The sequence below is a fragment of the Rhea pennata genome, chromosome 4 (genome assembly GCF_028389875.1).
Source record: "Rhea pennata isolate bPtePen1 chromosome 4, bPtePen1.pri, whole genome shotgun sequence".
In the NCBI taxonomy this organism is placed as follows: Eukaryota; Metazoa; Chordata; class Aves; order Rheiformes; family Rheidae; genus Rhea; species Rhea pennata.
In genome coordinates this window covers 6152193-6177842 of record NC_084666.1, presented here as the reverse complement: position 1 = coordinate 6177842, position 25650 = coordinate 6152193, and the positions used below count along the sequence as shown (strand labels likewise).

The window sequence follows — 25650 nt, the reverse complement described above, 5'->3', positions numbered from 1 at the left end:
CCCTTCAGAAAGAATCTTCACCTCCGATTTTCTCTGTATTATTTATGGATAACAGAGGAAGGGTCCAGCTGTTCCTCGTGATTCTTGCAGGGCTGAGATGTTGAGACTATATTTTGCTTGCAGAAGCACAGAAACCCACAAAAGAGCCTGTTTTTAGAAGGATCAGCAACTCTTCTTAGTTCTGGGCTTTATCCTCTTCACATCACTTATGTCTTCTGTGGTTCATGCTGAGCTCAGAGCCAGATTTTACAGGCAGGTGTGTTACAGGAAGAGTCTGTAGGAGTGAGAAGTTCTTGACCAACATATTCTTCAGCTTAGAGAAAAACATTTACAATCTTGACACTTTATATTCCCAGGGAGTTGTGCGGCAGTGAATGTTGAACACACCAGGGTACAAGAGGCTTGTCCTCATTCTGAGCTTCCTTTCTGGGAAGAGGCTAGAGGCTGAGAGGGTCCTACAAACATCCCCACAAACCAATATTACAGAAAAAGATGGGAGGAGGAACTTCTGGACTAGAACAAAGAAAAAGTGTCCTGGTTTCTACTGATCTCATATGAGAACATTCAGTAGAGACATGAATGTATTGATGGGTCAGCTAAGGAACAGCATCTACTGAAGCTGTCAGTCAACTGCAAGACTCATATCCCTAAGAAACCAGTGGCAGTGTTTTACCTCTGGCTGTGCAATTTTAAATGTGAACAGCAAATAGCCTGAGATACATGCTGGGAGATGGATTCTCCTGACATACTCAGCAGAGAAAGGACCATTTTCCACTGTTGCCCTCTGGCAAAGCAATACCTGGGCTCCAAGTCATTTGTCATTATCCTGGGCTAGCAAAAAGCATTAAGGGCTTTTTTGGGGGGAAAGACAATACATGCTTTAAATTTCGTGTTACAAAATACCATTCTGCATGATGTGCAGCAGAGCCTTCATATTATTTCAAAAGCTTTGAAGTGAACCTCTCCCCCCACCACCGCATTAAGCCCTGAGCAGCAGAGATGTGAGTCTTGGGCCAGGGACCTGTCTCTTCCTCCCTTTATTTAGCAAGGCCAACAGACTTGCACATTTCACTGACATCAAGACACTTCTGAGTGGGAGTCAGGTCTAGCTTTAAATTCCTCCAATTGCTCCACCACCAAGTGGATGCCCCCCTGTGGACAGGTGGCCAAGCTGCTGTCTCAACCAGTGGAGATCTTCACAACAGTGCAGTGCACTGAAAGCACAATTCAGTCCTCTCCTTACAGCAGACACTAACATACATCCCAGGAAATTATATATGTCCCAGGAATCACTTTCTAGGCTCTGATGAATGGATTGACTAGATCTCCACTGGTAATGATGGAGACACCTATACAGACACTTTCAGGTGACTGCGTCTGGACCTGAATTTCATCCTTAGCTGCATGTCGTTCAGACGGCAAAGGCTTACCGCGGTTGCTTAAATGCAACAGTTGTCTAGGATACCCTAGGGTGTCTGAGACAGCTGCAAAGGCCGGGCTAATAGGACACAGGACTCCAGGGAAACCTGGGCTTCTTGGAGTTGCAGCCGGAAGCTGGATGGGGTATTGTAGGCATCTGAAGCTGCTCTGTAGAATGAGATCAAACATGGTTCCTGGGGCATAGACAGGACACACGGAAAAAATAATTCCTAAGTGTTTTTGCTACTCTTAAGGCTGATGTTTAACGGGCTGATGATTTTTTTGCATTGCACGCTTTTGACTCGTGATGCAAGGAGACACACCATTATCATTGCGTCCTGCTGTAGAAAGGAAACCGAGGCTGGGAGAGATTGAGTCATTTATATGGAAGGGGAAGTGTGTAGCAGGGTGAGGAACCACACCCAGGCCCCTCAACTGCCTAGCTGGCTTGTAACAGATGGCAAGAAAAACATTTTGCCATTAGTTTCAAGGAAGTATCCAAGAAGTTGACCGTTGACTACTGCCAGACAAAAAACTTTGTGTTTTAAATGAGGAAGATCTGCTTTCAAATAAGATTAAAGCCAAACTATCAGGAAGAGAGCAAGAAGATTTGCAGCAGGATTCAGCTTGTCTCTGGGTGTGTGATTTTCATAATGTTCAGTTCCAAGATCGACGTTCCTTGCTGAAATCACTTACTTAAAAATGCATTAAGGAGAGACCCCCATTCCTTAGTTAACATTGGAGCTTTCTCCAATGGTTGAAATATATTGTTCTCAGATTAAACTCCACAGTCTTTCTTAAGCCTTTGACTATTCACTCCCAAATGATCCTGTTACATGTCTCTGAATTGAACTGTGTCTCTCCTAAACTTTCCAAGGGAGCCCCTGTAATTGCTACCTAATTGCAGTATTGTTTCTCCCTAGATTGAATGGCATCTTTGCAGGCATTTTATTAATTCAACTAAATGAATATTGGTGGGCCAGAGTGCTCTGATGGGAGCCGAACCACAGACAAAAACGGGTTTATTTTTCTCTCCTCCAGGTGTGTCGGTCCAATTATATATTGTGCAGCTGAATGCAGCCTGGTTCCTGAACCCTGAAACTTTTACTCTTAGGCTGATAATAACTCGCATGACTATTAAGTGATTCAAAAGACTCTATATGCATTCAGGTTTTAAATGCAAGTGACTAAAGAAAAGTTTCTGCTCCCATGGTTTGAAAAAATACCCAAACCCCAGTATTTCATACTTCCCCTAAAACTGCTCAAAAATTGCAATGTCCTTATTTTTGTTGCTTGAATTCATGCCTGAATGTCACTTAAAATGCATTTGATACACACTGGATGGACTTCCTTCTGATGCTACATAGCTCAACACGAGAAAAAGAAAAAGAATGACCTACTATATGATTTAGCTGGGGTCAGATGCTCCCAATCTCATTGTTGCCAGGACTTGGACTGTTATTTGACCCTTGAAAGTGGGACAGTTCTGAATGTGACAGCTACTGGTGAACCAAAACGAAGGGGATAACTTAGAAACAGTCATGGTTCTCATTTTTCTGTTGATTTTTCTGCTATCCAGCCTCATTCATTTCTCTTGTCTATATGACATTTTCTTACTCTGTTATTTGCTAGATCAGTTTCTCTCATGAAAATAGTTTGTACAGAAATTTTTAACATTGAAAGTTTTTTGTATATAGAATGATAATACAATGACATCTAATTCAAATGCAATAATCTCCGCATGAATCTAAGTGAAAACCCCAAGTCAAGGACAGACTGATCTGGAAACGGATCCTAGTATAGTATTTTTAGTAGTGAATGGATTACTTATAAATTTAGTGTGCATGTTTGATCTAAGGACATCATTTAACTTCCTGAGAACTTGAGCATTTGGATGCTTCATTTATCGTTTATGGCCTCATTCTGGCCTCAGTTACATAGACATAAAGTGCATGAAATAATCAAGGTGAAATCAGAGTAAAACTGCTCATGTTTATTCTTAGCCTGAAAGAATGTTTTGTCCCTTCTTGCCTCCCCTCACACATGCAAATGCCCGCAGATACACAAATATACACACAGATGGTTTCTGAAGGCAGCTCATGACATACCAGATAAACTGACCCTTACCTAAACCTAATGTAAGTTAAGGCACTTTAAAACTCACTGTGGGAAATCTCACTGCAGAGTTAAGTGGTTTGAGATTTCTTTGGGTTCTGACTTAACTGACCTCGTACCATTCCCTTATTTTTCTAACCTGCCCCCAGGTGTAGACATACCCTCTATTTGCTCTGGACACGTCTATCTGGTAATCCTGTCCCTGACACAAGGTCACCTTGTGAATGTTTGCCGCAATTCCCCCCTTTTTTTTTTTTAATAGGAACTCTTTTTTTTTCTCTCAACAACCCTTTGCACTGTGGCACGTCGCATGACAGTATAAATTAATGAAAAAATGGCTATTACCAATTAACATTGTTACAAGTTAATAATCAACAACTATGGGGAAATACAACATTTTGAACAATCCATTAGAGCGCATGTGGCTTTTTGCACCAGCTGCTCAAATATACCACCTAGAAACGTTACTTTTCCTGCATCTTTACCCCACCACGGCTACAACCACAACAAAAAAGCTCCATCCCTGTTTAAAACTCCTGTTGGCTTGTCAGGCAATATTTTTTTCGTCGCTTTTTGTGACAATTTGTTATAGGTATGATGGTCAATGCGGGGGGTGGAGCTGCCCCCCGCAGGCACTCATCGAAAATATTACTCGTGGCCTGATTTTAGTGGAAGTTAGGGGTTATCCAGGCGGGTTTTCACCCTCTCCCCCACCGCGGGTGGCGGCAGCCGGCGGCTGCCACAGCGCGGCCTACGCCGCCTCGGAGCGGGCCGCGCACTACAACTCCCACAATGCCCCGCGGCCACGCCTCCGCCCCCCCCAACGCGGCCGGGAAGCCTTTGATTGGCCGCCGCCGCCGGGGGGCCTCCGAGGCGGGCCAATGGTGGCGCGCGGCTGCCCGCCGCCGCGCCGGTAGTGGGCAGCGCTCGGGCGCCGCGATCCGCCGAGGCCGCGTCACCGCCGCCGGGGACGATGTCGCACTGCGGCGGCGCCGCCGCCGCCCGCCTCTTGGGCCGCTTCTTGCGCCGTGAGTACCGGGGAGCCGCGCCGAGCCGCGCCGCGCCGCGGGGCCCTCCCGCCCCTCCGCGCTGCCTGGCAACGGCGCTGCGCCGCGGCCTGCTCCCCGCCGCGCCGCGCAAGGTCACCCGCGGCGGGCCGCGGCGCCCGGGACCTGCCCCGTTTCACGCCGTGCCCGTGCCCCGGAGCGTAACCCGCGGGCCGGGGGACCCCCCGCGGGCCAGCCGTCCCCCGGCTCCGCGGGCCTTCCTCCTCTGCGCCCCCCCCCCCCCCCGGTCACCACGAGTAGAGCTCTGCTTTGGGGCTGGTGCGTTTCTTTTGGCCGGTTCCGCTCCTCGAGGCGGTGGTCGGATGAGAATCGGGCCCGCTGGAGGGGGGCGGGTGGGAACGTGGCACCTCCAGGTTCGGTTAATTTGTACTGCCAGGCGAGCTGGTCCTGGGTGCAGCTTCGCGCGTTAAAAACCCACTGTGTTCTCTTCAGAAATGCGAGTAAAGGATTCGGGGGAGATGCAAGAGTGCTGAAGATGCTTTTAGGACAGAGGGGGAAGAGAGAAACTAAGCGGTTCCAGAGGTGCTCTGTTTTGCAACAGTATATAAAGTCTTTGCGAGAAACTTTTGCAAGACAAAATATTCCTTCATCTGATTTTTTTTTTGTCTTGTTTAATGCTTTTTGCAGAATGCTAAGCAATTGCTGAAAACTTTAATTTGGAGTTTGTACATACAGCACTGAGTCACAGATAATTAACATCTTTCAGTGATGATTCAAAATCACAAGTTTCTAGTGATTTCTGTTGCAAAAGAGATGTAAGATCTGTTTTTCTTGGTGCATTGCAAAAACAAGCATGCAGGGTGGGCATTACTCTAAGTCAGTCAATTCCGGAAGTGGTGAAGCAATTCCAAGTATGTTAGTGAATGGCAAGTGCTTGCTCAAAGGTCAGATCAAAGCAGTGTGTGCATGGGGACTGAGTCAAGGAAGACCTATACAAGTGTATACTGTGCACTGAAGTGAGAGTCTCTTTAGGCACCTTACCAGGGATCAATGAGTCAGAGTTAGGACTCTTATGTCCCAGGCTTGGTAGAAGGCTTTGGAGAGCTCCTGTGTTAAATGCAAGTAAATTATGTGAATAACCATGCCAAAAAGTTGCCACACAAATAATAATCCAAACTAGAAGAATCTGTTATTTATTTTTATGCACACAGCGTGTGGGGGAGGAAAGCTTCCAGGGTTTAGCTGCATGCATTCTTAGTGCAGGCTACGTGGGGAGAACAGTTGGTTATCCTACAAGAAATAGCTGGTGTGTGCTAAGAAGAATGTACCCATTTCCTGAAGGGTTGGCTATTTCTCTGAGATGCTTAACACTGTTTAAACTTAATGGACTTGGAAGAAAGCTTTCCTTTCAAATGCCATCGGCTCTCCTCTGACCCCATGTAACGGTAATGCATATTGCTATGAATGGGGTTTATTGATTAGGAGAGCGATGGATTTTGAAAGAATTGAAATTTTTCTAGTTGTTGTTTTGCCAGTAGGTTCTGTTTAATGTGATAGACATGGCATAGTAATTGCATCTGTGCTTACGTATTGGTTAGTTTGCTTAATTTCTAAATTCCTCTGCCATGTTCATAGCTTGAACTTTTTGTGATTAACTGGAATTTCTTTGGCAAAGGAAGGGTGAGAGGTTAGGGACTGATAGCTAGAAGTCCTTCTCTGAGCACATAATCCTCTTTAAGACTAGGAGTAAGATGCCTTGAGTAATTCCTCAATAGCATGAAAACTTTTTAGTCAGTGAGAACAGCTTTCTAATAGTGTTATTCATATATTTAAAGGTGAATTCTGTAGGCAGATTTAGGGGGAAAGAGGGAGTTGTCCAAAATGTTATTGTGTGTATATGTATGACCTGATAATGAAGACCCGCAAATAATAAAGGAATGGGATCAGAAACTGGGTGCTGAATATTCTTGTAATATTAAGCCTCTAAGTCAGTAAACTTTGAAATTTGCTGCAGCACTTTGGTCTTTGCTAAACTACTTTTTTTTTTTTTTTTTTTTTTTTTTTTTTTTTTAATGTTCATTCTCTTCTGTCATATCATAGAAAATGTCCAGAACAGTTTCTATTATGTCCTCTGCAGGCCATGCATTTGAAGAAAGCAGAAAGAAGTTGGGTCATTAAAATGCATGCATATTAAATGGCATGTACAAAGTATTGAAGGGGCTTCTCAGGAATGACTGAAGGTCCATAACTGATGGAGAATAGACACTGAAGATTATTTTTTTAAAGCATTTTTGACTGCCTTTGTATCTAAATCCCTCCTTGTCTAGCCCTGTCGCTGAGCTCCATTTTTATCCTTTGTATTGGAGCCTCAGTATCTTCTGAAGATTCTTCTTTCCTTAAGTAGGTAGTGGAAAGAAGAAGGAATATCTTCCTTCATCTCCAAGCTGTTTGGATAGTTCAAGAAGTAATAGAGGGAGAATTCTATTTATTACTTGTCAGTCTCCTGGCAATGTGGATTTCTGCTCAAACCAACCAGAAAAGAATCACTGCTCTTTTACCTTTTGTATTGTGCTCATTATGTAGTGAGTACCTTCATTTGCTACTTCAGCTCCCAAACTTTTTTTTTAATTGGTCTGTATCTTATGTGTGCTTTAAAATATCTTGTAAATGAGTTAAGTTTACTTTTAACAGATAAAGTTTTAATTTAATGAAAAGCAATAGTGAATTTTTCCTAGAAAGTTTTTTTTTTTTTTTTTTTTTTTCCTCTCCTAATTAACAAGTGAGCTTAAAGCCCTATTCAAGGCTATATGTTACTCTTGCAGCTTTTTTTTAGGGGGAAATGTAGCTGGGCTTTTCTGTTACTTGAACTGCACAGACTTCTGGGGCTCAGTTGAGGCCTTGTTTTCCTGCAAATCCGAGAGTAACTACCACAAAGGAACGTACTGGTGGTAGTTCTGTCTCTTAGCTTCTATTCTTAGTCAGATTTCTTTACTTTAAAATGACTAATGTTTTATATACATCCCTCTGCTAAATTTATGTACGACTTCAAATGTATCCTGTAGCAACAAGGTTTTAGTAGTTGAGTACTTTTCGTACTTGTTTGTCCTGTACAGAGGACTAAAATAGCTTCTTGCCATAGTATACATCTTTTTTAACTACATCAAAGCTGAAGTATTAGGAAGCCAAAGTAAATGCATCTTGCTATTTGCGTAACGTTTCTCTTTCTTTTCTTTTTTTTTAAACCACAAACTATGCAAAACAGAATAGGGGTGTGCCAGAAGCAAAAAGGATTGCCTGGGAAAGATTAGCCAGTCCTTAGCCTTATCTTTTTTTAATATTCTTTTCTAAAGGTTTATTACAGGCCTTTGTTGGACATCATAATGTTATGTTAGACTCTGATTTGACAAAACACAGCATTTCCGCTGTGTTTTCGATAGGACTTGGAATTCGTAATACTTGTTCTTTTGTTGTAGGGAGCCTGCACCTTTGTAACTTTGCCTGCGAGTTAAAGGTGTGCATCAAACGGCATCAACCACGAGTTTGGCTTCTACTGGCTTGTGGGCGAAGCCTAGTAACAAGAAGGACAAATAATGATTTTGTCCTGCCCTCTAGAAGGGAGATGCGTTTACACTTGGACGCCCTAATTTTGAAGCAATATGAGCTTGTGAATGAAGATCCTAGTTGGAAATTGAGACTTGGGTTCTATTTCTGGCTCTTACCTGCAGTGAACCTGAGCTTGCCATTCCTGTTTTCTTCTCATCTTGTGTCTGTCTTACCGCTTAAATTGCCGTTTGTTTCCACCGGAGACTTGCTGTTTGTGGCACATAGAGCAAAACCTCATCTTGACCAATGCCTCTTCTGCTCTGACTATGCTGATAACCGGGGCAAACTTTTCTGCTTTGGACAGGGCTCTGGAGAAAAAATACAAAGCTATATCATGTCAAAGTATTTTTTTTTGTTTGTTTTTTAAATCTCTCTTGTACTAGTGTAGCCTAGAAAATGCGAGGTGACTTTGTTCGTTTCTTCCAAAATGCATAGCTCTGTACGCTATGTACACGTAGTCAAGCTGCTTGCATGAAGATAGCAAACTGCTCAAGCCTATAGATGGGCTTTTTTGAACTGATGACATTTTCTCTGAACTCGGGTTCTTCAGCTGCGTAAAAAGAACATACAAAATTTCAGGAATAAATCCATAAAAAGCTTGGAATTTAAGGTCTTTTTTTAGTTATCGGTGCATAAATTTTTTTTTTGTACTTTGATAGCTTTAAAAAGGCTCAAAAGCCTCTTTGCTTTAAGAATATCTCTATATATTCTCACTAAAACTGAGAATTGAGAAACTTAAATTTTAAAAAATATTTTGGTGAACGCTTATAAATATCTGAAAACAGATATGGAATGGACAGCTGAAATTGGACTGTAGCATTGCTTTTATGATATGAAGATATAAGTGACTATTTGTCGAAGTTTTTTCTTTTTTCAGAATACTAAAATTCCTGAGTAGCTGTAAGGTAGGTGACCAGTGTGCCTGGCAAATGACAATCTCTTATTTTGCAGATGAGTTTGTCAGTGCTGGAACAAAGACTATATATGTGAAACTTAGATCTGAATTAGTTTGGTTTAGTCTGTTTATTTTTTGCTCTTGGAGGCTCATTAGAGGCCTTTCGAAACATATAATACTTCTGAATGTTCAGACCCTAAGCTCTTGTCCGTGAGGTGTCACTCGTGGTTGGTCATGAATGTAACAGCTTCTTCAACTGAGTATTTTTCTTTGCTTTTCTTAGTGCTGTTTTATCTTAGTAGCATCTCGTGCCCGTGAGGCATGCCCAGAGTGGCTGAGATGTTGCAGGCTGATATATTCCTCTAACTAGCAGGGTAGCTGTTTCTTTCATTAATTGGTCTCCTCGTTGCTTGAGACAGGCTATGGCAGCCTTGCTTTGGAGTGCCTTGGTGTCGCAGCGTAGCGCTCGCCTCCAGCCTTCTCTGGGAAAGCTAATCCGGTGGCAAGGTAGCCCATTAAAGACTATGCTCGGCTCTTTTGTACCTGTGACACTGAACAGCAAGACTTCTTAATGTTCCACAGACAGCCTCATAATTGCTTTAATTAAATCTTAGATTTTTGTCCATTACTGCTCCTTTTTTTCTCCTTTGCTTAAAAAGTTCAGTAACAGTATTTATAATAATGCATGTTGTATATGACTCTGGTGGATACCAGTCAAATAAAGATGTGATTTAGGTTAAAACCCTGCAGCCTCTTTTAACAATTTTGTTATAGTTTACTGTGTGCCGTTCTGTAAATTTCTTTTAAAATGCAGATGCATTATTGTGTGTTGGTTTGAACATCAGTTGCCATCACAGTTCTTTAGGGAACCACAGCAGATGGTGGGAGTTGAAGCCCTGTGATTCTGTCGGCACTTTCCTTGTCAGGACCTTAAGTTTATGATCTCCATGTCCACAGGTGGCTTCTGGCATAGCTTTGTTTTCCTCTTCAATTTCCTTAATAGAAGTAAAGCATAAACTATGGTCTGAGAAAGCTTGATTGTTTCAGGGCAGAAAAAACCCAAAATATCGTAACCCCTTTATGTAAGGCTTCAGAGTGTATTCTGAGCTAATCTGCTCTGTGCTAAGATAGACCAGGCATGTTCATGGATTTTTGTTACTCTGTTCTACGTTAGGAATGACAACATCTTCAGCTACAGCTCTTCTGTAAATGAAGTTGCAACTGGTCCATAAACCCACTTTAAAAATGGTTCTGATATTACCATATATGAGAAATTTATAGGCTGATTCCTAGCAATCTGAATAATCACAGCAGTAGACAAAGAGTTCTTTAATATTTCCGAAAGCAAGTCATAAATACTGAAAAAATTTCAGAGCTGTTTTTGAAAATATGAAATCTTCGATCAGTTAATCTTTTGGTCTAAGCCTAAATATGCATGTGCTTATTTCATAAGGCATTTTGTAACTTTGTTTATTAGTACCTGTAATGGCTTGTAGGAGGATGAACGGAAAGTGTAGCAAAGTGGTAGATTAACAGTTTGGTCGGTCTCTTTCTGTAGTGCACCAGAATGGAGTGCGACACTGCTCCTACTCAGCATCAAGGAAAAATCTGTGTATTAGCAAAAACACAAAGGTTATCTGCCAAGGTTTTACAGGCAAACAGGTATGTATAAGAATTATTTCTTATATCACCCTCTCTGTGTAGAGTGTTAATTGGCCCAAAACCATAATAACCTATGAAAGGGATTATAGGCTGTTCCCACCTGTGGTGATAGGAAACTGGACTCTGGGACTAGCAAGACTAGCTATCCTCACTCATTTATCCATTTGCATAGAGATAAGACTGCTTTTCCTGTAAATATCAACTAGTTGTGGATGAGAATGCTAATTTCTTCTGCTTCATTATCATGTTTGCCATTCACTAGAACTGATATGGAAAATAAAATGAGTGCTATGTCTGGAGGTATATTAGCAAGTTAGAACAAACTGTCATGCTTTAGTGTGCAGCCACAGTGCTCTGATTTAAGAGGAAGGAATAGCACATTCTGAATTCATTTGAAACTTGTTGATGTGCTCCTCAGAATAGATGACTGCATATCTACAATAAAATCGTATCTTTTCATTGTAAATTTAAGTGCCATAAATTACCTTAGAGTTACAGATGTCATCAAAACTTTTGATATGCTTTATTTGCTATTGCACATCTTTTAACTTTTCTACTTATCTTCTCTCACAGGGCACCTTTCACAGCCAGCAGGCATTGGACTATGGTACCAATCTAGTTGGAGGAACTTCTCCAGGAAAAGGAGGGAAAACTCATCTGGGTTTGCCTGTTTTTAATTCTGTGAAGGAGGTAATTTGCAGCAATGACTGGAGGGACAGACACAGTTTATTCCAAGAACTAATGCTGCATAGGAGCTTATTTTTCACTACTCACACTTAAGAAACAAATATTTGAAATATGAATATCACTATATAAGAAATAGAATAGAGACTCTGTAATGCAGTGAACATTCACTACGGTCAAGCATGAGTTTAACTTCCACTGTAATGTCTAGGCAGAGTCTGGATGCTGAGTAACACAAATGACCTTCCCCCTCCCTGAATATCTTTATATTAGGCATGTAACTAGTTTCTGATTGATTCTGGTGTGTATGATGAATTTTTAGCAAGGTATTATCTAAGGATGGCTCAGGGGGGAATTCCTTCTCGAGGGTAGTTAAGTCCTCGGTTCCCTGGTTGTACTGTGTATATACAGCTTCAGAGAAATAATACTTGCTTTATCTAGAGTTAATTAATATATATCAATTTACTTCATTTATGGCTATGAAGGGATATGTTTTGGCTGGCTACTTGTCACATGTTCTCTTTGAGCTTGATATCTTTTTTGTTACTTCCTGTTTTAGGCCAAAGAACAAACTGGTGCTTCTGCCACTGTTATATATGTACCTCCTCCGTTTGCTGCTTCTGCGATTAATGAAGCAATTGATGCAGAAATGCCATTAGTTGTGTGCATTACTGAAGGTATTCCCCAGCAGGACATGGTTCGGGTTAAACATAGACTGCTTCGACAAGATAAGACTCGACTAGTGGGCCCAAATTGCCCTGGAGTCATCAATGTAAGTGACTTCTGGATTTGCTCCAAGGCTGAACCATTCCTAGTGATGGTTTCAATGTTCCATCTGACTTCTCCCACTCTTTCTTTAGCCTGGAGAATGTAAAATTGGTATCATGCCTGGTCACATTCACAAGAAGGGAAGAATTGGTGAGTTTTTGAATACTTACGCATCACCTAAAACTCAAGTTTCCTACCCTATTGTTCTTACTCAGCAGTCTAGTCACATCCTACCCTGAATACAGTTAATATGCTGTGTAACAGCTTATCTGTCCTTCAGTTTATAAATGAACTTAGCCATTATCAATCCTAAAGGCCAAAGTCTGTTAGTCTACTGGAGCAGGCACTGAATGTTAAGGGCAGAAGCACAGGTATTGGAAAGGATTCCTTAGGCAATATGATGGACTTAGTTTCCTTGACAGTCTTGTTTAAGCATACTATTTTTTATCTTGGGATTTGAGAGCACTAAGTTCTCAAATGCTAATCTTCCTGACAGCTTGGCAGCTAATGATTGGGATTCTACATCTATAGTGAGCTTAGTATTATAGTGAAGAGATTACAGACAAGTTAATAACATGAGAACTTATGCAATTTGCCATGGTAAATGGCAGTGACAAATATTACACTTGCTTCTTCTAGAGAGAGATTTAGATCAGAAAGGCAGTGATGTGCCTATGATCAGATGTTAATTACACACCCTGTTGCATGTAAGCCTTGAGTCCACTGGTTATTTGTTCTAAACTACAGAAAAAACAACTTCATTACTTTAAAATTGTGCAGTGTTGGAACTGTAAAGAAAATTATTCCAAAACATGTATTGGTAATTTAATAAATAACACTTCAGAAATATTATTGTAGACAGAGTACTCTGCCAGTATGTCTCAGTAGCATATCAGTTTAAGTTAAACACAGTACTCTTTTTCACAGAAAAAATGATAATTTTGCAAAGCAGATCTGGACTAGACACAGGAATTTCAGTGCACTAGAACTGAGGAGATTCTGGGCAGTTTTTCTAACAACAGAAACTGTTTTTGCTACTTGACCACTTCTGACTTGAGAATACGCTGTACCTACTGAATGGCAGGCAAAACATTAGCACGCAGGTCACATCTGCAGCTTTCAAAAGTGCCTGTAAACCTGAAACTGAAAAGTCAAAGACGATTGCAGTTATGCCCTTTGTAGATACCATCAAGCCAGTGCTCTATGACTGTAAAAGATAGCATCAACTGGCATTGCCTTGAGCTTCCTTCTGAAACAAAATTCTGTTAAGAAGACTTTCTAAGTGTCTAGAAAAAATGTCTTGTAGTTGCAACATATTAGAATCCAAATGCCAGGCACATCAAGTATTTTAAATTCTCAATCCACTTGCTCCACTACTGCTGGAAACATTTTCAATGGTCCAAGTATCACAAAATAGAAACATGAACTTTGCAGTCCTCCCAGCTTCCTCTAAGGCTATGACCTTTGGTGATATGTTTCCCAGCTTTCTGTTACTCTGAGGCATCCAAGCATCATCTGATAATCTTGGGATGAAAGCTTTAAATTTGCTACAGTTTTTGGACCCCTATCTGTAGCTTCTGTCAGGCAATCTGATCTTAGTGGGAATCAGGAAGTCCCTTGTGAACACGGAAAGAAGAGAAGGGGGGAAAAAAAAGTATTTACTAGTAGACATCTGCACTATTCAACAATGTGTAGCCTTGATAGAACTAAGCTTACTAGTATAGTTGTGCATTTTTTCCTGTGTTCATGCAGTGTATTAATTACATTGCGTGTTAGACGGGTTGAAATAGGTAAATGTGAAAACATCTTTTTTTAGGAAACTTCCCTCTGGTATTATTAACAGCAAGCCTATCTTGGAAAACGCGTATCAATATTCTTGTCTACCCCTCCCAACCACTGGCTCTGTATAACTTCTTTACCTCAATTTAAAACTATCCAACGTGTAACTTACTTTCTATGAAATCTAGTACAGTGAGGCCTAGTTAAGGTTGTGGCCTTTGATAATACTGTAATGTAAACATTAAACATCTATCATAGAGCAATGAGCTGCAACAACAAATAAGATTACTTGTGTCTGTGCAGTGTCTTTCCATTCTGGAGGATGCCTAGCTGTACTGTAGATATGACTAGTACAGAATTCTTGCAACTGCTAAACTGCTGCCATGTTTCAAGTACAGTGCATCAGCTACTTGTATACAAGATGAGAAGTATATTCTTCTAGCAACTTTTGTTTTCAGAATTCTCTGTTGGTACAGCTATGGTGTGAGGAATGCCTTCTCAGCCAGCATTACTGGCTTGCTGGGCAGCTGTAAACAACTGACAATTGAGTATCAAAAATGCTAGACAAGAAATAGTACAGATCTTACCTTATATGATGTTCTTGTGTTTTTGCAAGGATAGCTGGAAAGCCTGGCAGCTTGTGTTTAGTTTTTTAAGGTGTTTTTCCTGGATATAAGAACAGCTGCCTCTAGTCATGCGCTTAGCTATGTTGGTGTTAAACTTTTCTCCCTTTCTTCCGTAAAGGTATTGTGTCAAGATCTGGCACCCTGACATATGAAGCTGTTCATCAGACAACGCAAGTTGGATTAGGGCAGTCTTTCTGTATCGGTAGGTTTCCTCAGAAACAAACTGCTACACCTGGACTAATCTTCTTTTTGTTTACAAGAAGAAATCCAAAGTAATTTCTTTTTACAAGGCTAGAAATTGCTGCATGGCTTCTTAAGAAATGAGATGCCTATGTGCTGTGAAGAATATAATCGTATAACCCTTCTATTATTATTTCCATGTCAAATTAATAAAAAGCTTAGAAGAGAAGGTTTTGATGGAGCACTGTCAACACACATGAAGTCACTACGCAAAAAAGTTGTTCTAAGGGTTTTAATATTATGTAAAGGGATATGCCATTCTTATACACTTAGCAGGATATGTTAAGCAGGATGCTCATTCATGTTAAATTTCTCACAGCAGAACTGTAGGGCTGGGGCCTTGTCCCTGCTGTATCTTGTACAGAACTTCTGAGAGGCTCTGTATAGGTAAAACAATTTGCTTATGGTCTGTAAGGTGGATACTTGCAAACAGGAAACTTTGATACCAAAGCCTTCTATAAGTTTTGGGGAGCAGGAACTTCCACTCTGTCAAGACTTAGCGGAGCCTTCAGAGCTTTCCCTCTTGTCAGTCTTTGGGAATATCCTTTGTGCTGAAGTATACTTCAATAGCCTTAACGTAAATGTAATATCACTAACTTGAGTTATTCATTTTTGTGTGTTTTTTAAATTTTTTTCAGGAATTGGAGGAGATCCTTTCAATGGAACTAATTTTATTGACTGCCTTGATGTCTTCCTGAAGGATCCTCATACTGAGGGGATCATATTGATTGGAGAAATTGGAGGAAATGCTGAAGAAGATGCAGCGGCATTCTTGAAAGAAAATAATTCTGTAAGTCTAGAGCCCACTTTCTGCTTCTGAACACCTTGGTAGTTAGCCATCTTCTCTTGCCATGTCAAGGAAAATGTGGTTCAATCTCCAATCTATATTTACACAAAAGCAAACAATCATACTTTTATTCAAGAGAAAGAATTGAAATTAGGAGGGGCTTTAACCAGGTTAAACTTAACTGAAGTGTTTTGTCAGCTTTAGTTTCTTAGTCCTGTCATGACATTTGTACTGAACATAGTGGTGTTATGGGTATTTCTGTTTGGTTTTGGTTTTTGTAATATATGGGGGTGTTCTGTAGAGAGATGTCTTGAAACCCATGGTTACTTCTGCTTTGTGTGGTTTATCATGAGAAGAAATATTCCACACAGTATTCCGCCCAGACTAGTGGTTCCATGTAGTCTGAGGTTTGTAGTTGTCTGATACTGTTGTCTGTTTTCCTGGCTAGTTGGCGTTTTTTAAAATCAGCTAGCTAGAATTGCTTTTCTTCTCACCCTACCCCATGTATCACCCTATCTTTTTTTTCTCTGCAGGGTCCAAACGCCAAGCCAGTAGTGTCCTTCATAGCTGGGCTGACTGCTCCTCCAGGCAGGCGGATGGGTCATGCTGGAGCAATCATTGCTGGGGGGAAGGGTGGAGCCAAAGAGAAGATAGCAGCTCTTCAAAGCGCTGGTGTTGTGGTCAGCATGTCTCCTGCTCAGCTAGGTAGCACCATATACAAGGTTAGTTACTTGGAAACTGTGGTATCTGTACTCATATCCAGCGCAAGACACAGAAGTTACTTTTTTTGAGGGAAGAGGAGTTGGGAGTATGTGTTTTACCCAAATATCCTGTGGCTTCTCACTCAGCTAAATGTGAGAGCTCTGTTAACTGAACAAGCTGCAGTTGTTACTGGAGATATTATTTAGATGATATGCATGTGTAATTTTTATGAAATACTGCCTTTATAAGAATATAAATGTAGCAAAAAGTGGAAGTGATTACATCTTGCTCTCAAAGGTATCAGCTGTTGAATTGTGTTTTCGGGGCGCTATCAGAGGAAGCAAAGAACCTGAATTAATTTTAAATGAGAAAACATGCAAGTAGGATGTTTGAGGAAGGAGAGCCTAGACACAAAGATATATCTCTTCTAGGTACTAATTCACAATCATGGCTAAATACATGCCAAACTTCTATATGGAGTAGATTTTTTTTTGATCTTTTTAAATTTTTCTCTCCCAAAAGTATTTCTTTACAGCTAGAGGAAATGCAACTGTGCAAGTTACTTCTTCTTTTTCTTGTGGTGCCTGTATAATATAGCATCTTCTCAGGCTATTGTGGGAGTCGTTTTTTATGTTTTTTCCTGAACTAAAGTGGAGATCCTAATGACCTCATTGCTTCTCTGTCTTGAATTCTCTTCTGTAAACATGCTATTACAGTTCTTCTCCAGAATTAGAATTTTTCAAGCCTGTTAGGATAAACAGTTATTTGACAGCGCTGCAGTCTGGATGCCGTGCAATGATTGCAATATAGTGCTGCTGGTTCTTCATAGCCAATTTCCTTCTTAGAGGTGGGAAAATACTTCCCCTGCTTTCTCTCTAACTTTCATACAATGTGGATTTTTTCTTTTAAATTTGAACTCCAGTTTTTAATTCCTCAAGTCAAGAGTTCCTAAGAAATACAGTGCAATCTAAAACATGACAGTAATAGAAGTGTATTATATTCTTTCACCTGGAATGTCTGTGTACTATTGCAGGAGTTTGAGAAGAGGAAATTGCTGTAAGAGAAGACGCTTTGGAATACTGTCTCCAAAATATCCGTGAAGCACCTGGCCTCCGCCTTCTTTTGTCTGCTAATCTTCAGTTGCCCAGATGACTGACACTGGTCTTTGGATTTGACTTTGAAGCCATAAACCTTTTGGCTAACCCTATTTTGATGTCTCTTTGGTTCAGACATGATCACCTATTTGTAAATCACACCAAATTAATAAATCCACTACTAAACCTGATTCATCTTCTGAATTCCTGAAGCAGAGCCATTTCTTCAATCATCATAAGAAAAATCAGTCGACCTTGAAGGTTTGAATCTTTTGTAACTTAAGCACTGCCCATTTTAAAATCACTTCTAGAGATGCTTTTAAGGGTCAAGGCACTGACTTTATGAACATATCATTCTTTGCTTTATTTTAAAAAATAAAGTCTTATTGTTTGTTATTGGCAGTACATTTGTTTGAATGATAGGCCAAAGTTTCCCTCCATTAAACCAAAGCTGCTGGATCTGAAGGGATTGCTTGTTGATTCATGTAGCTGGATATGCCTGAAGTCTAGACTTCCTTTTGAAGGCTGATGAACCATGCACAGTGTAGTCCTCTCCTGGCAAGGAGTTCTGCTTGTTGTTGTGTGAAGAGATGGAATTCTTGTTCATAAATCTGAGTCAAATTTCCCATGCAAAAATATTTTCAAAATGATCTGTAACTATGGAAAGGACTTGGGCTTTTGCTTACATTATATTAATTTCCTATTTAACCTTAACTAGCACTGCATTGCTTGTGTGTTCTGAAGTCCTAAAAGCATTTGGTACATAATGGAGGAGAATAATTATTCTCAGGAAAGAATGTAATAAGATGTCTTTCTTGTTAATCACTCCCTCCTCTGTAGTTCGAAGCCCCGTTTTACTCTGAAATAGCCCAAACACAGTGCCTATAAGTGAGTGTTACAAGTTTTATCAGGATAGACTAAACCCTAGATTGCTTTCTTAATACAGAGGACTGAAATTTAGTTTATGTAACCTGGCACTTGTCTAAAGCAAACTTTGTGTTCCATAAAGGTGCTGTTACAAATACTTGTGTTGTTATTTGTTTAAAAGTGTTCTTAATTTTCTCATTCAAACACTTCTGGAATTTTTCTTCCCATTGCAAGCAATGAGCAGGTATCTTGATGCTGACCTTTGCAGTTTGCAGATCTAAGCCCTGAAGAAATGCATAAAAGAACAGGTCATATCTCTGCTGCACTGAATATATATTAATATGCCTCATACACAGCAAGGCATCAGTCAGAGGATATAGACCTGAGGACACAGAGACCAGATACTGTATTATTCACCTTGGTATGAATTAGCAAAACCTGATACCATGCCACTAAATGGTTAAAAGATACACTGAGTGATAAATTATTTGATAAGGTCTATGACAGCTATTAAGAATTTCTTACTAGATCTGTACAGCTTTCAAGTGGTGCCTGATTTGAAAAAAAGAAAAAGACCAAACAGTGGCCTTTAACTAGAGAAATACCAATGCTAAAAAGTCTCAGTCTGTGTAGCAGTGTGATTCTTCATCAGTGTATGTCAGAATATTCCAGCTCTTCTAATGAGCCTACTAATCAAAAGTAACTCACCATGGTGGTGGACTTCTCCACAACGTGTCTTTTGGGGAGGAGAGAGCTTGTTGCTGAACTGCCTGAATTTCATCAGTGTCGTCACCGTTGTAATAGATGATCTGCCAGGACAGCTAAAGTGTAATATGCTGCTGCTAGAGATTGCCCTATGGAAGCTCTTGTAGAGGCACCAGCTGTAGTAGAAGATAGCTGTAAAGCACAGTGACTGTTGTCCCCTGGGAAAATGCTTCCTCCTGTCTTGAAATCTGAGGATGGGTTTAAAAACATGACCTTGATTGTAATGTCTGTGTCAGTTGTCTGGTGCGGCAAGTGACTGGTTCTGTTGAAGCCCAGTATAGCAATCTGTACCAGGCTGGAACTCCTTCTTACCTGATAGAAAAGCTTAATTTTTATAGCTTTTTGTTGCTGCCCGAAAATGTACCCTTGAAAAATACATCAGAGCCCCTTATGTTGCTGATGAAAATATCTCTTTGGAAAAGATATTTGCATCCATTCAATATCATACAGGCTTGTGAATAAATATTTTGAATAATCTGATCTGGAAAATTGCTCTTTTTTTTCCCCTGTTTTCCCTGACATTACTAATGTAGCTACTTGTTTTCTTACAAAGTTTTATGAAGTAGTCCTTTTCTTAAAATCCTAATGTAGACTTGGCAATGCTGTTGGTTCAAAAATTTTCTTGGCAAGAAAAATCCTAGATGTTCTTTTTGGTCAGAAATTCATTGCAGCACTGATTTTTGTGGGATGGAGAGTAGTGGATGCAGCTCTATTTTATTTTTATCTTTTACTAGGCTTTTTCTCTAACTTGTCTTTAATGATACTGGATGTTCCTCACTCAGATGTATCCTTTGTCCTCGATGTTAATGCTGTTTTTTTTTTCTTGATTGTCTGTCATACCTAATGAATACTATTTTTTCTGTGGTTTTAGAACATGCTAGTGCATCATTTTTCTGTGGTTTTGCTGCTTTCCAGGATTAATACTGTGTTATATAATATTTTTGGGGAGGACAATGGTAAGTTATTCTCCATATCTCTGCACTTGAAAAGACACTCTGACACTAGATTCTGGCAAAGGGATTTCTGAGATTCCCTTTACTGAAACTCACTAATGGAAGCGAAAGGAAATATCGATGCCGATTTGTTAAAGTGTGTGCTCCTTCGTGGAGTGGTGGTGGAGAGGGAAGGAGAAGCTACACTCTACATTCAGGTGTCAAGATGTTCTTAAAACTGTATGTGATTATTCAGAAAACAGTGGTGGATTTCTTGAGAGCAATTGTGGCAGTTTCCTGAGGTTCCCCACAGTTCTTCAAGCTCCGACGTCTCTTCTGGACATGCTACTCCATCCTCTTGGCTGCCTGTGTCTCTTCGTAGTGGACTGAAATTCCAGTGGGCCCTAACAGCATTCTAATTAAAACTGGACAGCAGCTATACTGAGATGATCTAAAATGGTTTTAGTTGAATTGAAGATGCAACTTAATTGCTTGCACATTTAACAATAGATTTAAAGCTTTAAGAGGAAGAGAGGAGCACTTGCTAATGGGCCTCATGGGTAACAAATGGATCAGAAATTACACCTTTGCAGAAGGGTGCTAATTAAGTACTCTGAAAGAACCTGAAAAGTTGTGTTGCCTTCAGCCTGGGGCAGTGACTGCCCTCAGCTCAGGCTGGGCAGCTCTTGCCTGCAGGTCTAGTGATCAAATCCGCTGGTAGCAGCCAGTTGCAGGGCTGGGACAGATCAAATTGGCTCAGAAAACGCAGAGGTCTAAGCAGCGGGGGTCTAAGCACATGTGTTACTATGTGACGCTTCTTGGGATTAAAGTTTTTCATATAAGGGGCTATGTGCAAGTCAGATAGTATGAGCACGTTGGCAATTTCTCATGGCAGTAGTAGGAAGACTTATGTCGCTGTAGATGTGTGGCAGGCAGCAAACTTCTGGTGGGGTTGTGCAGCCGGGTGTTCCTCCTGGAGCCTGTGTTTACGGGGTTGTGGGTGCTGAGGCAGACTCGGGCTAGACGGTGACTAGAAATTGCTGTGTGTGTGTGTGACAAGGGGTGTCCTTGTCAAAACAGAAAGAAATCCCCTGGAAATCAGCTTTCAGTACCTCGTTAGCAATTAAACAGGGTTATGCTGGGTGCCTTTGGTACCCAGTGTAGTTCTTCATAATTATTTAATGAAGCGCTAAACAATATTTCTATATCAAAGATACCCCCCGAGGGAGGGGGGTGGCACATTGGTCCCTTGCGGTTAGAGCGGGTGAGTTGCTATAGGCAGCAGCACGTATGGGGATTGCTGTGATTGACTTACATCTGGTCACCTCTGCTCTGTGCAGCCCAACGCACCGAGGACCCGTTTGCAGGAGGTTGCCTGAGAGTGCCTGGTAGGAGAAGCTCAGTAAGGTAATTCACTCTTCTGAGTAAGTCCGTCCTATTCTGGATTTACAGCAATGTCTCACCTGTCTCTCCCCCGTCCAAATGTGTAATCTGCCTAATCTGTATAACGAAGCATGAGAGTTGTGTGACTAGCTATGTTATGGAAGTAATTCAGGCAGGGATTAGACCTTAATAGGTACTATTTTTAGAGGGAAGGCTAATTCGATGTGTCTCCTTCTCCCTTTCTGTGAAAATGTGGCTTAGTGTTGAATGGACTTGAAATCAAAGCTTACAGTTTTAGAAATGTTTCTTAATTCAGAAATGCTGAAACACTTTCTGTTTTCAGAAGGAAAATTATATATGAAATGGCAACTTCTTCCATTTGAATTTGAAGTGAAAACATTTTGCTAAAGGTAGAAAATTGAAAGTTTTGGTTCAATTAAAAAAAAAAAAAACTTGGGTTTTCTGGCAGGCAATGTCTTGGGCCTGGTGCTTGTCAGGCCTGCTGGGCATGTACAGTCTCCAGCAGACTTCTCAGCCCCAGGTACTTTACCAGCACTCAGAGCACTCAAATCTTATGGTAAAAACTGACTTGCTTTCTGCAACAGTTGTGTGATCTCAAAAAAGGAAGGACATCAGTCTCTGTTTACACAGACCACATAAATTTACAGCACTAGAGGGGAAAATGTTCCCCTAGTCCTATAATCACTGAACCACACGCGGTAGCATTTGTGCTGGGGATTGATGCAATGGCCTGTAATGATGTCTGCACTGTGCAGATACATAATTAAGTCTCTTAAAATCTGTTTTGTTGCTGTAAAAGATAGCACAGTAGATTTATAGTTTCTGGCACATCTGGAATGTTATGGGATAATTGCTTCTAAAAACACCTCCCAAACCTCCTCCTTTTCATTTGTGTTTTTGTTCTGTAGGTGGCAGGTTTTGACCCTAAAACGTGGTTTTGGTTCCCACTCTGAGCTCAGGGGCTGAAAGCATGCTGGAGAAATTAAAGATCAAAATAAGAACAACACAACTTCATTCTTTCTGGATGTTATATTGATTTGTGGTCATACCCTTTAAGGTGAGCTAGAGAGAGGAGGTAAAACTGCATTTCCACCCTGTTGTTTTCCAAGCTGATAGGAGTAAACTTGTCTGAACTGCGTAGCTTGAGCAGTCAGATGGGATCTGGTGACTGATGAACGCTAGAGACTCCCTGGAGAGAAGCAGGAGGAAATTGAACTCTATGGAAGGAAAGCATCTTCCACCCTGTTAACCTACACTGGGCTGTATACAGTGAAGGTACCTAGAGCAATGGATAAGCAGTGCCGTAGGCACCCTGCCTCTCCGGGTGCGAGCTGTAAGGTGAAACCAATTCTGTTCTGTACACTTCGATCCCCTTCACCTCCAGCACTCAGGGCCTTTGGTGTCAGCCCTCGCGTGGGGGAGGTCAGTTGCTCGCGAGGTATGCTAGAGGTCTTGTGGCCTAGGAGCTGTGTTTGAAAGCAGCTGCTATCATAGAATCAGTAAGGTTGGAAGGGACCTCTGGAGATCATCTAGTCCAACCTCCCTGCTCAGCAGGGTAGGGGCAGATGCGTGTGTGCATCTACATGTAGAAGTGTCTCTAAAGGATTTGCAGCATGAAGGACCATCTTGCTCAAGGTCATCCCCTCCTTTTTCTGTGTTCAGACTGCAACAGTCATACTACTAGCTCAGTACAAACAAGAGAAGTGATAGGCAGGAGAAATCTCTTCTCAGTCATTTAACTGGATGTACTTTATTCATCTTTCTGCAGGCAAATATTGGGTTAGTTCTAGACAGGCACTGCTGTGCTGTCCCAGCTCAGGTTAGGCAAGATGGATGTCTAAGTTCCCATTAGATTCACTGGAAACCTAGGGCTTGGTTTTAGTTACCTAAACATTACTTAGTACCATCTGAGATGCTTAGGGTGTTCTACCTCACCTCTGGCAAGAGGCTGGTCTGCTATGTCGTATCTGCTGGTTCTGTGCAGGTATCATAAATACCTGGCGGCCTCTCAGACGTGCTTGTGTGTGGGCAGCAGAGCAGAGTGTAGGCAGTATAGTCAGCGGGGTCTGTCTCAGTAAAGTAGATGAGTTTGATCAAGTGAATTCTTCAGGCTCCACTGACTGCATTGACTAGACTGGACACTGAAGGCACATGTTTGCGTGTTTACGTAGAGACATTTACACTAGGAGGACAAATAATTTTGCTCTATCTGGACCTGCACTGCTCTTCCCTGTGACCCAACGTCATGCTGAAAGTTTCTGCTAGTCCAGAAGCCAAGCCAGATCTCCTGAAACATGGTCACGGGTTTCAAAAGTCACCTGAGTTTCCTTTCCCATTTCAAGCTTATGCAGATTATACCCAGTAAGCACTATTATGTTATCCTTATTTCTGATGCACTAACACAACAGCAAATCTGTATTTTTCAATTTGTCCTGTTTATGGTACAGCCCATTTCTGTTGCAAAAACACTGTTAATAGTGTATTTAATGTGTCTTTTATAAATCATGTGAGAACACCGAGATCTGATTCTTGTACAGGGAACAAAAAGCATACAGCATTAATCCATTCTTTCTTGCAATGATTGTAGCAATGATGGGAAACAATATAATTAAAAAGCATTCTTTCAGCCTGGAAATTGTAATTGGATTGTGAATTTTATGGCAGCAGCCTTCAAAAAATAAACAAGAACTAGTCAACTAAAGAAAATGTGCTCAGCTCGTTTCCAAGGCTCTGTTTTACGGTGAACTTTGCTTTCCTTTCCCTCCTTCTCTCATCTTGGTAAATAAAGCATTCTTAGAGATTGCTGGGCTTCTAACACTGATTTTACCCTCGGGTGAGCATCTCCACTGCCTGTCATTGTGATACCTCAGTTGGAAGCAGGCACCTGCAAACACTCTGTCCTCTTTGCTTTCCATCTTAAATTTCATTCAGAACATCTCTGGATGTATTAGTGCACTTGCTGAATCAGGTTTGCTTTGTGATTTGATGGGCAAAGCAGCGTACCCCAAAGTTGAGGGATAGTGCAAAGCATTAGAATGGGAAAGAAGGAAAACCGTCATGAAGTGGCGGCGCTTGAGAGCCCTAGAGGCAGAGAGGAGAAGTCAGAGGGGTGGAAGTCAGTATTTACTGCCCACTCATTTAACTCGGTTTCTGAAGTACGGGAGGAAGTGCTTGTCAAGCTCTTCATTAGCCTAAGAGGCTCTGCTCATGGTAGGCAGGCAAAAGCCCTGTTGGCTGAAGCATTCAATGAGGGCTCGGTGGAAAACAAGTCAGTGAGTTTCATTATAGCCCTGCCAGCCCAAGAGTGAAAGGAGTTGGCCAACTCTACAAAACAAGGTAGGTGTATCAGGACATTCATAAATCCTCAGCTGTGCATAGCTCTACTGGCAAAAAACAGAGGCCTTCAAAGTTCCTCTTGCACATTAACTTTGGTGTCTAAGCAGCCCCTGAACATGGGTGTTCTTCCTAACTGGGTACTTAAATCATGACATTGTCTGATCATCCCTTCTGCCCCGTTGTCCTTGGCAAGGTCCTCTCCAGCAGCTCTGCCCTGGGAAATATTCTGAGCAGGCCTTCCAGAACCAGCCCTGCAAAAGCATACTGGCAATAGCAATGCCTCATCTCTGCTGTAACTCATGAACCAAGGGGGCTGCAGGCTTTGTATATCAGCTGTCTCCCACCCAAATATCTCAGTGCTGCTTCTTGGAGTAGTTCTGCTTTTAGAAATGTACTTTGGATGACACAGGGTGGCAGCTAGATATAATGAAAGTGCTGCTTCATTTTTTGTTAGTTTTTTTGGGGGGTCTTTGGCTTCAAGTGCTTTCCAGGTAAAACTACTCAGAGAAATTTGACTTGTAAAGCAGTTCAGATTGGCTGGGACTACATTTTCCCAATGACATTGATATTCACAATTAGAATTTTGCTCAGTTTCACGATTAGAATTTTGTTCAGCTTTAACTAAAAACTAATGTTTCACTTGAAGGGAAAATGAGTGTGGATAAACTTTTCTTCCACCTTTCTCTTGACCTCAGGATTGGGGGCTGACCTGCTGGAAAGCAGCCCTATGAAGAAGGGGAAGGCTGTTTCCACAGCTCTCAGGAAGCTAAGTATCTCCAGTCTCCAGACTACTAAATACTACATCGTCAACCTATACACAAGACCTTGTCTGAAATTTTGTCAGGTAGTGAAAAGGGGGGTTTGGTAAGCACTGCTGTGTATTCCTATGCAGGCTTTTTTACCTTTAGTTTATGGTTAAAATAAAACTGATAACAACACAGTCACTGTGAAGTCCTTGTACCCAT

At 41.2% G+C, this 25650-nt stretch overlaps 1 protein-coding gene across 1 annotated transcript; it reads left to right on the top strand.

The window, feature by feature from the left end:
• Nucleotides 1-4445: 4445 nt before the first annotated feature.
• On the top strand, nt 4446-19493 carry SUCLG1 (succinate-CoA ligase GDP/ADP-forming subunit alpha). The gene is made up of 9 exons (XM_062575103.1): nt 4446-4562; nt 10598-10701; nt 11275-11391; nt 11945-12157; nt 12246-12303; nt 14677-14760; nt 15437-15588; nt 16119-16307; nt 17321-19493. The coding sequence occupies exons 1-9, from the start codon at nt 4508-4510 to the stop codon at nt 17345-17347; spliced, it is 999 nt and encodes a 332-aa protein (XP_062431087.1). The 5' UTR covers nt 4446-4507; the 3' UTR covers nt 17348-19493.
• Nucleotides 19494-25650: the final 6157 nt, after the last annotated feature.

What these genes read in the sequence shown, in the direction of transcription:
- SUCLG1 (XM_062575103.1), top strand. Translation starts at nt 4,508, where the DNA reads ATGTCGCACTGCGGCGGCGCCGCCGCCGCCCGCCTCTTGGGCCGCTTC. An exon ending in AAGGTTTTACAGGCAAACAG is followed by an intron (nt 10,702 to 11,274) that starts GTATGTATAAGA and finishes CTTCTCTCACAG; the next exon opens with GGCACCTTTCACAGCCAGCA. An exon ending in ATTGCCCTGGAGTCATCAAT is followed by an intron (nt 12,158 to 12,245) that starts GTAAGTGACTTC and finishes CTCTTTCTTTAG; the next exon opens with CCTGGAGAATGTAAAATTGG.